The sequence below is a fragment of the Maylandia zebra genome, linkage group LG3 (genome assembly GCF_041146795.1).
Source record: "Maylandia zebra isolate NMK-2024a linkage group LG3, Mzebra_GT3a, whole genome shotgun sequence".
Classification (NCBI taxonomy): Eukaryota; Metazoa; Chordata; class Actinopteri; order Cichliformes; family Cichlidae; genus Maylandia; species Maylandia zebra.
Window position 1 is genome coordinate 59,577,312 of NC_135169.1, and position 15,844 is coordinate 59,593,155.

At 42.1% G+C, this 15,844-nt stretch overlaps 1 protein-coding gene across 1 annotated transcript; it reads right to left on the reverse strand.

Moving 5' to 3' along the window:
* Positions 1 to 6,255: 6,255 nt before the first annotated feature.
* LOC112432790 (neuroligin-2-like) lies at positions 6,256 to 10,752 on the reverse strand. The gene is made up of 4 exons (XM_076877944.1): positions 10,701 to 10,752; positions 8,768 to 8,934; positions 7,886 to 8,199; positions 6,256 to 7,580 (listed from the first exon to the last, which is right to left on the reverse strand). Exons 1-4 carry the CDS (start codon positions 10,750 to 10,752, stop codon positions 6,752 to 6,754), a joined length of 1,362 nt encoding a protein of 453 aa, XP_076734059.1. The 3' UTR covers positions 6,256 to 6,751.
* Between the last annotated feature and the right edge of the window lie 5,092 nt (positions 10,753 to 15,844).

Here is a 15,844-nt window from a genome sequence, read left to right on the forward strand (position 1 = left end):
AAACAGTTCAGTCTGTTCATGTCTGTGTCTTTCACTCAGAAACACATGATGAGATTCATGGATTCAGTCAGTTGATGTTTTAAACTAAATGATTCACAAATTATTATTCAACACAAGTTTGGTGAGCAGCAGGGCTCATCCTGCTTTTTGTTTTTGTGCATTATAATGATGAAATAACTTTGTCATGTCTGTGGTGGCCTTTGGAGAATTAAACCATCCTGTAGAAACTAGATATAAATGTCATATTTTCCAACATTGATATTTTTCTGTGTTTCAGACGACAATGAAAAGATAAAGAACAGTCTGTAAATCACAAGTTATCAATTCAAATGATTATTAAAGCCACAAGAGAAGCTTCCTGTTATTTGTACCACTCACCTGGTCATGTGATCCAGCTGTGCAGCCAATCATAACTGCCATCACTTTCTACTTTGATATTTCCATGGTGAATGGACTGATTCTTGTTTAACACGTTCATACTCTGATGGATGCATCGGAGAGGGTTAGTGTCTTGCTCAAGGATACTTTGTGTGCCAGCTGGAGCAGTCAGGGATTGAACCACCAACCTTCTGATCATTAGATGCCTTGCTCTGTCTCCTGAGCTACAGCCATCATCAAAGCTCTTTCTTAAATCCTCTCTGAGAGGAGCTCAAACACGAGGAAGAGACGAAAGTGAGGGAAGAGAGTGGACTCATTAGTAAAATGAAAAACAGCCAGCGTTGATGTTTAAGACAAGTGAGGTAACAGAAACACTTGTTACCATTTTTGTGTCTTTTTTAACAAACTACTTTTATCTTGCCATCGTTTGTCAGAGAGTCAAACTACATTTGGTTCATCTTTCTACAATAAAAACATTTCTTCATCTTAATTATTGTATGTGCAGAGTTGTAGTTACTCACAGTGACCACTGGAGGCAGGTGATCCTGATAGTTTCCCTGGAACCGTCCAGTTCATCCACATTAATGAAGCTGTTGGTGATTAACGCTCATCTGTACAACTTTAACAACAATATCAAACATTTAATCGCTCTGCAAACAGCTTGTCTGATGTATAAACTGTGTCTTAAAGGATCAAAGTAAATGTCACATTGAAAGCAGATTTCACTGTAATGTCCTCTGTTTGAAATATTCCAAATATAATCTGGCTTGGTAATGATTTACTCATATATTGTCCACGCAGACTAAAGCAGTAGGAGATGAGATGAAAACAATTAGAAGAATCTTTACTCTTTAATGTCACAAATTCCTCTTTGTATGTAACATAACAACATACATGATACAGCTGCAGCAACTGAGGCGAGGAGAGAGGCAGCAACAAGAAAACTGGAAGAAGGAGACCAACAACACCACCTGTGGAAATCTTTCCCCAATCAAGCGTCATCATATCAGCATTTCATCAAAAGCACACATGCTCCGACCTGACAATGCAGAGCTGTGGCAAAATCATTGAAATCATTTATGAAACAAATGAGTGCATCAAAAATAAGAGTGGAGCTGCAATGAAAGAGAAGTGAACTTTCTTCAGTCAACACAAAGTTTTCCCTGACAGGTGACATTTAATTAAAGTGACTTTATCACCACACACACATTCAGAGGCAGTCTACAGGAGCAGAGCTGCAGCTATTCAGCAAATGTCTCCCTGCAATCCTCACTGCAACACCTACATGTGAAAATGAAACCACCTCTACTGTTCACACATGAAACGTCGTGTGAAGAACCAGTTTTCCTCAGATCTCTGTTTTAGTAACTCTGAAGTCTGAACTTTGGATTTTTGCATCCTGTTTGTACTGATAACTGTCAGTGGATGATTTTGATCCCAAAGAAATCTTTAACACACATGTAGTGATGGGACGTGTGCACTGAAACAATGGTTAGGAAACAGAAATCGCCTGAGAATCTGCTCATGTTTAAGATTTCTTCTTTACAAACATTTTCTATGGCTGTTCCCAGTATGACCAGTGATACAAAGCATGGGAAATGGGGATTAGTTCATTCAGACAAATACACTTTTTAAAATGTAAAAATAAAGAAATGAATCAATAAAATAAAAAGTCAAAGAAATAAAAAATAAGGGTCTGAGGCGTCTGTCTCACTGTATCCATGGCAACAATTTACTTTCTGTTCCTTCATATCAGAACCACATCTTTGAAATCAAAACATTTAAGATTCAAATTCAATCACAGATGTGTTCAATTAGATATTAAATGAAGCAGTGCAATGTTTTTATCACTATCCAAGTTTGAACTCTAAGTAGAAGATTTAAAAAAGCAACACACACACAGACACACACACACACACCCACACACACACACACACACACACACACACACACACACACACACACACACAGTATGCAGACATGATTTAGCTGATGATAACATAACGACTGCACAGACCCGTGGGATGATTCATGTCCTTTTTCTTACTCTATGCAATGATGAACTTCTTGCTTCAGGACCTTCTTGATGAATTTGTTTTCTAATCCACAGTTTTCTACCTGATCTGTGTGTTTGAAGTAAAATGTGTTGCTTCAAATGTAAAAGTTAAACAGACAGAAAGCATCAACGTGGACTTCAATCAGTGTTTTGTGTTCATACAGGTCAGCTGTTGCACACAGAGCTCCTGGATTTACACTGTGCCCTGGTTCCTGTGTTTCTGTATGTAGTTTAGTCTAAAGTGGATCCTCCTCATGCACAGACTGAATTATCTGTTCAACAATCAGCATTTCTGATTCATGGATTTCATTTGTTTTTGCTAGTTTTGACTGAGATTTCAACATATCTGTGGTGGCATCTGTTCAGTGTTATGGAAGTTTTACAGCACTAATCTCACTTCACTCTGTAACATAACAGTGAACAATATTACTATTAGAAAGATTATTAGAGAAGCCACAATCAGATGATCCCCTATGAGGTGTCCTTGGTTATAGTGTGAAGTCATCTGAGGGGAGAGAAGAAAGAAACACTTCAGTGTTAATGAAAAAGTCATCAGTCTTCTTATGGGAAGAGACCTCCACCAGACCAAGACAGATAACCATCCAACACGTTCTCATCCCAAAACCTAACAGACCGATGCCATGTGACAAACCGATGCCATGTGACAAATCGATGCCATGTGACAAATCGATGCCATGTGACAAACCGATGCCATGTGACAAATCGATACCTTTCGGTCTCCCTCTCTCTCTTGTGCTCCTGCTCCTGCCAAAAGCAAAGCAAAGCATCCACCCTTTTCTTACCGGCGTCGTGAATTGCTTGTCAACATCTACTCATCCTAACGTTGGTCCAGTCTTTGTCTCAGTGTCAAGTCAGTCAACACTTTAGTCCACATGGTCAGTCCAGTCACAGTCCAGTCACACACATCATGCACACACATTCACACTAGATCTTGCTGATAGTGGAGCCTCACGCACAAAGCATCAGAGTCTCCACCCTCATCAATATGAGCTCATTTATTTGTTCTTTCTTTTGTTTTTAGAAAAAGAGTTCTTTATGATCTTGGACTGGATTGACTCGCTGCAATCCTTTAGACAGGAACTCGCAGGTTCCCACAGGTGACCTTTTCCTCAGCCCATTGTAATCTGGAAAAGCTCACCTTATATTTGCTCTCACAACAATGTTTTACAGCGCTGTTAATTCAATCTTGCAGGCCTGCTTAGAACAAAGAAGGAGGAAAAGAGAGCTGATTATTAGCTCATCAGAGCACAAAACATCATCACCAAAGGGGGCGACACCTGACAGTTTTCTCTAAGTGCACTGTTACAGAAATAATGAGCCGCTCCTCGACATGTCCATGTTTAGTAAAACTCCCTCTATTGAAATAAGAAAACAAGCCAAAGCTAACTGACAGAATGAACCCATCACTAAAACAACAACCCCAAAAATCTTCATCACAGAAAAGTTTTGCTTACTAATCCAACAATATGTTGTGGGAATTAGAACTTTCCGGGTCATAAAGCTTTTGCCCGACTCTTGGCTTAACTAATACTGACATAGTCTGAAATCAGACTTAAAGTCACTCCCTCTGTTCATTTAGGATAAATGTATCTATATCTGATTTAGGCTAAGTGCCTTTTGTTTAGATGAACTGCTGGACTTCCAGACCAGCAGGTTTAGGGAAGTCTTTATGGGGTCACACTCTGACCCCCCCCCACCACACACACACACACACACACACACACACACACACACACACACACACGCACGCACGCACAGGCAACGTACTCTTTGTTTGTATGTAGACGTCATATGTTAATGAACGTCATATGTATATTCATGTAACCTCAATAAAAGAGCAGTGTTACGGGGGAGCGGACGAGAGCAACTGGGGTCAAGCGAAGGAACGGCGTTTGTCCGGTTCTCTCCCGTGCACGGGAAACATGAAGAACTTTGCCTACTCGTGTCTTGCTTTGCTATGTAATTAAATTGTCCTTAACGTTCCAACGAATAGGTTTATGCTACAAACCTATCACTGAGGTTAACTACACAACCCCTCGCCACCTCCTTATACACAGGAGTGAGTACAAAAGGGTTCGTACGGACGCATCAGCCGGCCGTCCTTCTGCTCGACACTGTTAGCTGAAAGATGATCGGATCATCCTCTGTCCTGTATTTAAGGCTGAGAGTCTTTGTCCAGTCTCTTTTCCACAGCTACTGTCCACAGCACTGATCCACCTGCAGCACAGCCCCACTCAGTTGTTTTATGATTTACTTTGTGCACGTTTCCCTTCCAGTGAGCTTACAAAACCTCTGACAGGAGAAGTCAGGCATGTGTTTCCCCCACCTCCCCTTTTAGGCAGTAATAAAATAGAAAACAAACAATCAAACAGGCTAAAGCTAGAGCACAAGCAAAGACAGCACCGGTGACTAAGTTCTCCCATACTGGACGTACGCTACCACGTGGGCTCAAACAGCAGCACATCAGCTCAGTTTACATACTGTTGACATCTTCATCAGAGGATCAGCAGGGAGCGCTGCTGAGCTGCAGTGGTCTCCACCAGAGTGACGGAGCAGGAATCACAAACAGCACAAACCCACCGTGTTGTTTCCACCCTGTTCAGGAGATCTGAGCCCCCATCCCTTTTTTTCATGTTGCAGCTCTGCACTGCAGGCCCTGAACGCCTCCCGGTTACCCTCAGTGTGCTTAGAGTTTAATTTACAACCGACGAGCTCACAGATCATCTGCAGGCAGGTGAACGAACCCTTAATGTGAGGATAATAGCAGAGCTGAGCTGAGGTCAGAAATAGTCAGGAACGGTGTCGACACAGTGAAGTCAGCTGTTTGGGAATTTGTCTGATTATCAGTTTGGGGGGGGTCGGTGTTAAATAACAAAGGCGGTGTAGGATGGAGAGAGGAGGAGGGAGGGAGCAGTGATGATATGAAGTCAGAATACACATGTGGCAGACATAAGGGGGTCAGACAGGAGCAGCATCAGTCTCTGCTCTGTTTTGTTAATAACGTAGAAAAATAATTTTGTACAATCAAGCTACATCGACGGACGCTTTACCTCACGTACCCTAAAATGAAAAATCAGTGACAGTAAGATGGAGGCTGCACATGACACCATGACTGAGTTCACAGCTGTTGCTTTGATTCTAACGTTTAAGACTTTTGGCATCGACTCCGTTTTAATAAATGAGTGCTGGGAGGCGTCGTTTGACTTCAGGAGCTCCTGCAATGCTCCTGCGATGCTCCTGCGATGCTCCTGCGATGCTCTTACTCTGCGGGAGAAAACCAAAAACCAAAAGTAGCAAACATGGAGCGATATGACTCGTTTAGATTTTGGGAAACGTGCATCGACAGGTACAGTGTCCTTTTCCCCGCGTCTTTAAAAATAATTCATGCATAGATCCCCCACTGAGAAAACCCTTTTATATACTTTCTCCTTTGTACACATTTTATATAGAACTATATATAATATCATTTCTCTATATCTATATTTTCAGAAAAATTCTTTCCACACAATAAAAAACAACAATTAAACAAATGCTTCAAACAAAACAACAAAAAAAGAGAGAAGATGGAAGAAAGAAAATCACGACTGAGGCCAGTTTGGCACTTTGTCATGAGAACATGACAGAACTCTGTTAGTTGACGGTAAATAGCGATACTCTATTTTTCTTTCGTTTTTCTTCTCCCTCGATGAGAAATGAAACACAGCAGTACTTACTTGGCACCTAAAAATGCTGGTCGAATGAAAGATATCAGTGTTTTCATGGTTATATGTTTAGTGTACGCCTCCCCCTCCAGACTGCTCAGCAGATCGGGAATTTTTAGAGAAGAGCAGGAGGGAGGCGTGTCAAATGAGAGGAAGAGAGCAGTAATAAAACACGGATGTAGAAAAGAGAAGCATAATGTGCACATAACACACAGGAGATGGAAAAAGAGATGACGCCAACGTAAAAAAGAGAAAACAGCGAGGAGCGAGAGAGCATTCGTCCCTTTGACAAATGTTGGAGGTCTTGAGCCTGGAAACAGCAGACCGTCTTTGAAAACAGTATCTTTGAAAGATCTGAGTCACCCACCCCAAACTGCTCATCTGCTGCTGGACACTTCAGTTGCACCTCCACATGCCACCAGTGGAGGGAGCTGCCAAGTTTCACAGCACATGACGCAGCAGGTGTAGTTGCTTTTGGAGAAAGAAGAGAATAAGAGGACAGAACGAAGGCCCACGTCTAGAGGCCTCCCTTCCAGAGCGGAAGCAGAGCCAGTGTTCCTGGTCCCTAGGTGGCGCTGTGTCGGGCCTGTCCCTACTATACCCTGGTGGTGGAGTGGGGGTGGGGCAGGGTGCTGTTGTGGCCGGTGGAGGGGAATGTGTTGAAGGCGTGAAGAGGCTGCATGCTGGTGATGGTGCTGGGGATCACGGTGATGGTGTTTGGCTTCATCAGCGGCACGTTGTCGGGGGCGCGGCGCAGCGCCAGGGTGTAGTCGGGAGGGCAGGCGGGCCGCAGGATGTCGTGGGGTCGCAGGGGCTCCATGTCGTGGTGAGCGTCGTGCTCCCAGTCCTTCATCTGCAGGGACATGATCTCCTCCTCCTGGCTGTGAGCCAGGTCGTTGGCGGGGCCGCCCCGCTGAGGGGACAGCCGGTGCCGGCGCATCTCGTGCTGCTTGTCACGCTTGTAGTAAAGGGCGGCGAAGGCCAGGATGTTGAGGAAGAAGAGCGACGCTCCAACTGCAACTGTCACGCTCAGTTCGGTGGAGTAGTCGCGGGTGTGTCTGGGAAAGAGGTCCTGGGGCGGGCGCTCTGAGCCCTCGGGCTCAGGATCTGACGGGAAGGTAGGGTAAGGATGACGAGTGGTTCGAGGAACGTTGTTTCTGGGCCTCATGGTGCCGGGGTCACGGCCTGCGGGGGAGCGCGTAGTGGTGGGAAAGAGCACGTCGTGCAGGCTGTGACGATGAGGGACTAATTCCAGCCAAAAGGCCACTTTGTTAGCTCTGTAGTTGTCTCTGACACGAGGTTTCAAACCGATGTGAAGGTACTGCTTGTCCTTCCAGTTGAACTTGGTCCAGATGACCTCCTCGAAGCGGTTGGGCTTGGTATGAATGAACTTGGTGTCCTGAGGGACGGGCAGGTTGGGGTCCCTGGTGGAGCATAAAGGTTAAACGTTTCAGTTCAAAGTTATATTCAGTCTCCATTATAAGTAACACGTGGAATCAATACACTGAATACAGACAGGAGGCCCATTCTCTGTGCAACCTTTAAACTATCTAAGACCAACCGGCTGCTCTGGGATCTGGATGCTTTTGGTGAACCAGTATGTTCAATTCTTCAAAGCCACACGGGAATTAAACTAGCAACCCAGATTCAAGTATTCAAGATGACTAGAAGGCTATCAGAGAACATACAGTAACGTGTACAGTTTACACTACTGTGACATGAGGCCTACCCAGTCTTTGCGAAGTTAGTCCAGTAAGTCATGACCACAGCGCTCAGCATCACATCGTTCTTGGAGAAGTTGCAGGGGAACAGGTCCGTGGCACCGATCATCGGTACGCCGAACACGTAAGGTATCTCGTCTCCGTGCGCGGCGTCGGCCCACTCGGGCCGCGTCTCGGTTTGGCAGTGGTGGTAGAACGTGTAAAAGTAAACTGGGGACTGAAACTCAGCATGGAGTTTGGCAGTGGCCACAGCTGGTGCCACCCACTGGTGGTCCGTAAACAGGAAGTGAGTGAGAAATCTAGAGAGGAAAAAAAAGTCTTTCTGATAACAGAAGGAGTGACAGGCAGCAGAGAGGAAGCATGACTGCATTATCCAAACATGTCTGTACTGTGACTGTGGTCCGGCTGTGAGGGGTTCGCAGGCCGATCTGTCAGAAACACCGACACTGAGATTGGGAGCCCACTACCTGGGGGATGATAGCATTACTGCCCACAGAGCCTCAAAGGTTAAGGCGCAGACACGCCGTGATGTGGATGAGTGGCTCTCTTTAGCACGCTCGTCTTGTTTGATGCACTTCACTGGGCTCACATGTTACTGATTCCATTCTTTACTCGCATGTTTTAAACGCTTAAAGCACTTTCACAGCTTTTTATATTCTTTTGAAAATTCATGTGAACTCAAGCTGTCAGAATTGTAATGTAAGCTTTGATAATTGTCCACATTTGTCATTTTGACGATTATCCGTTTATTTTAATGAATACAGCAAACAGAAAAAAACTAACAAATCAACAAACGCGGCTCCTAATGAGACAAAACCTGATGATGCTGCAAAATGCAGTTAAGTGAGAGGAGGCTGTAAAATGGAATAACTGAAAAAGTGGCAGTGTACAGAGGTGGCGTCCTCACCCTCTGGGTAGCCGTAGAGGTTGTCAACAAAGCTGGAGATGGTGTAGTCGAACGCCGCAGCTGAGATGCCGTCGTTGTCCTCACTGTCGTCCACAAACTTCAGCCCCTCTCCCTGGTTCACTCCTATCAAGATGTCATAGTTTGCTCCCCCTGGTGGAGCAAATAAGGAAGAACATGCTGAGTGCTGGAACAGAGCCTGTGTGCATCACAAGTCTACAACAGGAAGTGCAGCTGAAGCACAGCTTTGTGAATTGGCAGCATTTCATTTCCCAGTAAACAAAATAAAGATTAGCTGTTGCCATGAAATTCCTACTATAAACTGTAAATACTGCAATATATGCAGGGTTCATACACATTTTTAGGGTCAAATTCAAGCACTTTTTAAGCACATTCAAGGTCAATTTTCAAGCTTTTCCAGCACATTACCAAAAAAGAAGCATGTTTCACTTTGCATCACCTCAGTAAGACCTTGTAAAAATTTAAACAAATCATCTGAGGTCGATTTAAATGTCTTTTGTTCCCCTTTTGTTAAAAGAGCAGCACACAAAAATACAGAAAAAGGAAACGGTTGCCTTACATGCATATAGTGTACAAACTCAAAAAACACATTCCTCTTAAAAATGTGCAAATGTGAACAAATCAACTTGTTAGAGATCTTCATCTCCACTGTAAATAAACAACAAGCCAGAAAACAAGAAAACTGCACCAAACACCACAAACACCAACAAATTAATGTCTTCTCATCAGACATTGAAGCTTCTTTCCTGTGTGACATAAAAAATAAGAGACCGATGTTTGTTTGTTTTTTTAACTAGTTAAGCACCCACGTTCAGTCATCCACCCATTCACGCACACATTCACACACTGGTGATGTAGCTACAGCCACCCTGGGGCGCCACCAGGCCCTCTGACCACCACCAGTAGGCAACGGGTGAAGTGTCTTGCCGGGTGAAGTGTCTTGCCCAAGGACACAACGACCGAGACTGTCCAAGCCGGGGCTCGATTACAAGGCGAACTCCTAACTCTTGAGCCACGATCGCCCAGTGGGGACATTTCAATTTCCAGCAGGAAGCTCCCCCTTTTTGTTAAACCCTTTAGATCAGGGGTCGGCAACCTGCGGCTCTTTAGTCCTTATAGTGCGGCTCCGCGTGGTTTGTGAAAATAAATTAGCTGAAGTGTATTTTATTTATGTTAGTTCTTTTTTTTAACTTGTAGTTCTAAATTGGAAGATTATTGTGATTTTGCAATATACAAATAAAATTATATTTTGTTATTTTTTCATCGCTCAAAATAAGCGTCACACTCGCGGAAGCCGGTGTACCCGGCGAAACGCCGTGCATTTATCGAGCCTTTCAACCCCAGATAGGCCAATTATGGCTCTTTGGCTCTTTGGGTCTTAAAGGTTGCTGACCCCTGCTTTAGATGAACAGAGTTTTTTAATTAAATACATAATCTTTAATAAATGTTCTCTTTTATAAAAAGTAGGATAATTAAAAAAACTTTTATTATACCGCTATTGAGTAGAAAAAAAACTCGTGTTTTCTGTCGTCTGTTATATAATATTAGGGATGTTTGTGACAATTAATTTCTTAATCGGCTGGACTAACCAATAGTCCACAACCAGGAAACACTGAAATTTTAAGTTAAGTTTGAAAACAGTTTAAAAAAAAATACCCCATTCCAAAATGTCTTGTGACAATCTCATTGGCTTAGGGAGTGATGATGTCATAGATCTTAAGAATCTTAAGTCCTTTGATGTTTTTCCTTAAGTAGGGGTGAGAAACAGCAAGTTTTAGTTCGTTTCAGCAGCATCTGTGTTTGCAGCCTACAAAACGTTCACCACAAGCTCTTCAAAGTCATCGTATAGAAACTCCAACATGTTTCCAAGAAAAAAACAACCAATTCAAAAAGATTACGCCGCCTCTCCTTCCTGGCGTGGCCGGCCAATTTCCCCAAATGGCTCCTCATCCTTCCAAAGGGCGTTAGAGGAGAGTAGGAAGGAAAACTACCTTCTCCAGAAAAAAATGCAACAAATTGAAGAAGAGAAACTTCAACTGGAGGACAAATGTAGATGAATGGAAGCCCAAAATAAAGAGCTGGAAGAAAGACAACAGCGCCAGCCGGACATAAAAATTATTAATGAGGGCTGGGGAATCAAGTTTGCTCAGAGCCGAGAGCAGATTGTGCACCTCATTAAAGAAAACAGGCAAAAGAGTGCAGAACTAAAATAAATGACCAACCAGCTCCAAGACAAGAAAACGATGACTGATAAGATACAACGGGATCTCCAATACATGGACCGAAAAAATCGGCTCCTCCAAAGACAGCTCCATGAAGCTGTGGAAGAAAAGAAAGAATTCCTCCAACAGAAGGAAGAGCAGGACAAAAAGCAACGAGACATGCAGCACGAACTGAAGAGCATGCAGGAAAAATACCGCATGCTGAAAGAAAGCCTGGATGAAACACTGCGCCAAAATAAAGACCTTCTTCAACAGAAAGAGCAACAGCAAGAAAGACTGAAAGAAGGAAAACGTGTCGTCCAGGACTTTGAGTCTAAAAATCTAAAACTGCAAGAGTTTTGTAATCAGCTGGAGGACAAAGCAACTAAAGTGGAAGAAGAAAAGGACAAACTGGAGAAACGCTGCTCACAGATGCAGAGAAGGATCGATCAGATAGCGAGAAACAACTCCGAGCTCGTTAAGGGGATTTTGGTGGAATTCAATAACTTGAAGCGTGAAAACACTCAAATGCAGGCGCAAAAACAACAAGAAGACAAAATACATGAAGACCTGCAGCTCACGCTCCAAGAAATCCAGAAAAGAAACGAGCAGTTAGAAGACAAGCACAAAGAGGTCCAACAGAGAAATGCAGACATGCACAAGGACAAGCTGATACAGGAGGCAACATCCAAACAACTCAAAGACAAGCTTGAAGAACAACAAGCAACATTGGAAGAGGTGGAACAAAGATGTGAGAAACTTGAAGAACAAAACGCAGAAACCATCGATGAGCTGAGAAATCTCATCCTGGAGAAAAAAGCGCTCGTGGAAAAGTGCATGAAAAAAAAGAGAAAATGGTTCCACTTGTTCCGGAGGAGAGACGCTACTGCTTCCTCACCTGATGTAGCCTCGTCTTGCTCCACCTCTGTTAACCCCCCCAACCAGTCCCGGCCGTTGACTGTCCCCTCCTGAGCCTCGTTCTGCCGGAGGTTCCTGCCCGTTTAAAGGCAGTTTTTCCTCCCCACTGTCGCCAACTGCTTGCTCAGAGGGGATTGTTGGGCTTTTCTCTCCTCTGCCTTGTTTCTTCATTTACTTGTTTAACTTTTTTCATTATTACTTCATTTTACCTTGTTTCTTCATTTACTTGCTTGTTTAACTTTTTTCAACTTATCTAAATAATAAACCAATTAAATTTATCCTTTGAGTATTTTTCATCTCATCTTTACAGAATCTTTCCAAAACATTTTCAAACATTCAGATCTGTCTTTTATTTTCTTCTTGAAGCCTCATAAATGGTGAACTAAAAACCCGGAACATGGTTTGAAACATAGTTTCAGCTGAAACTGGCATAACATGCTGTGTGTGTGTGTGTGTGTGTGTGTGTGTGTGTGTGTGTGTGTGTGTGTGTGTGTGTGTGTGTGTGTGTGTGTGTCAGGGTATCACTAGTTAGGTCATCATGTTTAGACTCATTCACTCCAAAATTATTTAGGCCAAATCTTTAAAACAGTGTCATTTCATACACATTTTGAATTCACTTCAATCGCACAAATGCAGAAATAATTATTTGCAGTATCTTATTTATTATGAGAATGTCATGCCTGATCATTTGTACCTACACCACCAAAAATGGGGGCAAAAGGGAGGAGATCATGTTTAATCGGTTATAAGAAAAGGTCAGAAATATAAGTGCCGACATGAGCAGTGTCCACAGAAACCTCTGACTCTCAGCTCAAAGCTCATATAAACCATTTCTACAACCAGCAAACAAACAAAGACACCGAACAGTTAAAAGAGCAGTGACGTCACCACGAATCTGTGGTCAGGTAATATCCATGTTTTGATTGATGATTTTCTGGAGTTAAATGTGAACCGAAGCATATTTTGGGTGTTATATGCTATTAAATACTTTTTAATTTATTTAAAAGTATTTAATAGCATATAACACCCAAAACATGCTGGGTGTGGAAATAAAAAAAATCAGAATTTCCTCTGTTTGAGTCACAGTAACTTTGACATAGTAACATTTCCAGTAAGTCCTAAATGTTCACCTTTAAAATCACTCCCTCTGTTCATTTTGCCCACATCATGTTTCAGTGGTTGGCCTCAGGTTCTTCAGCTTCCTGACAGTCTGAAGTCAGCTGACAGAGTTTCACCTGCTAAATACACAGAAAATCTTGTTAAAGCCGCACAGTTTGCCCAACAGTAATATTCCCATTAAGCCCTTTCTAAACACTTTATAACAATGTGTCATCACTAAATTATAAACTTCTTCTCCAAATCTGCACGACTGCACTTAGTCACAGACTTTATTTAATTGTCCTGCGGCTGCTATCATATATTTTACCAAACAGTTCTTCTCACACAGTCACAGATATATTTCTCTCAATGCAAACTTCACTCATGTCTCAGACAGGAAACTTGAGTTTTTCTTTTTTTTCTGTCCCCACTCATTCAACTAATTTGCATATTGAGTCACATCTCGAGAAGTTGCCCTGACAACAGAAATGCATATTCAAAACATTGCTGCGTAATTCAATTATTATTCTTTTATTTTTATTTCTACAGTCGTCACTTCTTTTGCTCAATCAGCTGGAAACCACTTCTAATTCACTATTTTAAACCTGCTTTAAGCTTCTAATCCCTGGTTGGTCCTCCCAGTCACTTTTTCCTTGTCACAAAAGTCGCTCTATTGTCCTGCAACTTCCTGAGTTATTCCTCAGCTTCAGCCTTTAAGTGTGTTAAATCTACACCATTCAGCATTTATGTCATGTATTCACATTCATGAGTGTAAGCATGTCTTCATTGCGTGTATGTTGTGTGTTCATATTAATATTGAGTGTAAGCTGGTCTTCGTTGCCTCGATGTGTTTTTATAATCAGATTTAATTCCTGCATCTTTGCGCTGAAATGTGGATTCAAACTGTCTCACTTCTGATTCTCTCCAAAAACAATTTCACATGTGACAATTTCTACATGTGTGTTTTCTATTTTTCTATTCATTTATGTATTATTAGTTCATTTATTTCTTTATCTCTCTCTCTCTCTTACTTTTTTTATTTACCTTTCTGTTGCGATGCTCTGGATGTTTCTAAACCCCACAAATGCAGTCTCACTGTTCAACCCAATTTTCCTATGCTGGCATCCTGGCAGCTGCACGCTTGACTTTTCTCAGTTCATGGGCAGTTATTTTGCGCCTTGGTTTTTCCACACGCTTCTTGCGACCCTGTTGACTATTTTGAATGAAACGCTTGATTGTTCGATGATCACGCTTCAGAAGCTTTGCAATTTTGAGACTGCTGCATCCCTCTGCAAGATATCTCACTATTTTTGACTTTTCTGAGCCTGTCAAGTCCTTCTTTTGACCCATTTTGCCAAAGGAAAGGACGTTGCCTAATAATTATGCACACCTGATATAGGGTGTTGATGTCATTAGACCACACCCCTTCTCATTACAGAGATGCACATCACCTAATATGCTTAATTGGTAGTAGGCTTTCGAGCCTATACAGCTTGGAGTAAGACAACATGCATGAAGAGGATGATGTGGACAAAATACTCATTTGCCTAATAATTCTGCTCTCCCTGTAGACTTTTGTCTTATCGCCTTAACCTCCATGGTCTCAAATTCTTTCAGGATATAATTTCTTTTAACCGGATTAGGGCAAATTTCATTTATCAAAATATTCCTGATCACTTTGTTTGTAAACCTGCTGTCACCAAATTCAACTCCAGCTATGCAGAGCTGCCTCAGTCCAGGAGAAATTTTAGAGTGCACAATATCTTCTTTTATCATTGATCTCAAAGGGACTGGGATGGCTTTCACTGGGGATTTATATCTCTTAGCAGTACATCTTACATCAAATTTCTCACAAAACGTCTCATGTTTTAGTAAGACCCCATTATCATCCATAAAATGAGCTACAGCCCAAATCCCTTTAGATCTCCATTCATCCACGTACACAGATTTCCTACACAAACGGATATACCTGTTGTTCCATATAGGGGTGTTGTGAGGAGTAAAGCTATGTTTATAGATTAATTTCCAGTAGAGACGGACCTGCTGATGGAAAGCTGAGAGTTTAACAGGTAACGAACTGCAATCAAAGTCACAACGTAACAAAAAGTCTATTCCACCCATTTTGCCAAAAATCACATTGGGAATAATGTTCCAAAAGGAATTTTTGTTCCTAATGAAAGATCTTAACCATTTCAATTTTAGTACACCATTCATAACATCAAAGTCAGTGGCATTAGCCCCACCCTCTTCATAATTCTTAATCACATCATTTTTCTTTATATAATGACATTTGTTCCTCCATATGAACCTAAAATTAAGAGTATTTATAGATTTAATTAGTTTTGGAGGTATGGGCAGAGAAAAGGCTGGATAGATGAGTCTGGACAGACTGTCCATGTTGGTTAGCAAGATTCTCCCAAACAGAGTTATGTCCCTTTGCAGCCACATGTTTAAAATTGACTTACACTTTTCTATATTGGTACAGATATTCTTATTTTCTGTTGATGTCTTATCCTTGCAAATTACAATGCCCAGATACTTCACCTCTTTTTTGATCTGCATATTATTTATTGCTTGCAGGGGACACTCATGCAGAGCTAGAATTTTGCATTTATTAATATTCAGCTGTAGGCCAGAAGCTTTGGAGAAATGGTTGATCGCCTGCAAGGCTAAAGGAATCTGGTCCTCATTTTTTAGAAACAGGGTGGTATCATCTGCCAGCTGACTGATTATTATCTGTTCACCCATCACAGTTAACCCCTTAATGTGACTGTTTTTAATCAAAATAATTCCTCTGACACAGAAGACCTACATTCCTGGTTTAA

Excerpts from the sequence above, each read along its gene's own strand:
- LOC112432790 (XM_076877944.1), bottom strand. The coding sequence starts at position 10,752 with ATGAGGAGCCATTTGGGGAAATTGGCCGGCCACGCCAGGAAGGAGAGG. Across the intron at positions 8,200-8,767 it reads AGGGTGAGGACGCCACCTCT|AAAGACTTTTTTTTCCTCTC; the intron begins GTACACTGCCAC and ends TTCTGTTATCAG. Across the intron at positions 7,581-7,885 it reads ACTAACTTCGCAAAGACTGG|GGACCCCAACCTGCCCGTCC; the intron begins GTAGGCCTCATG and ends ATGCTCCACCAG.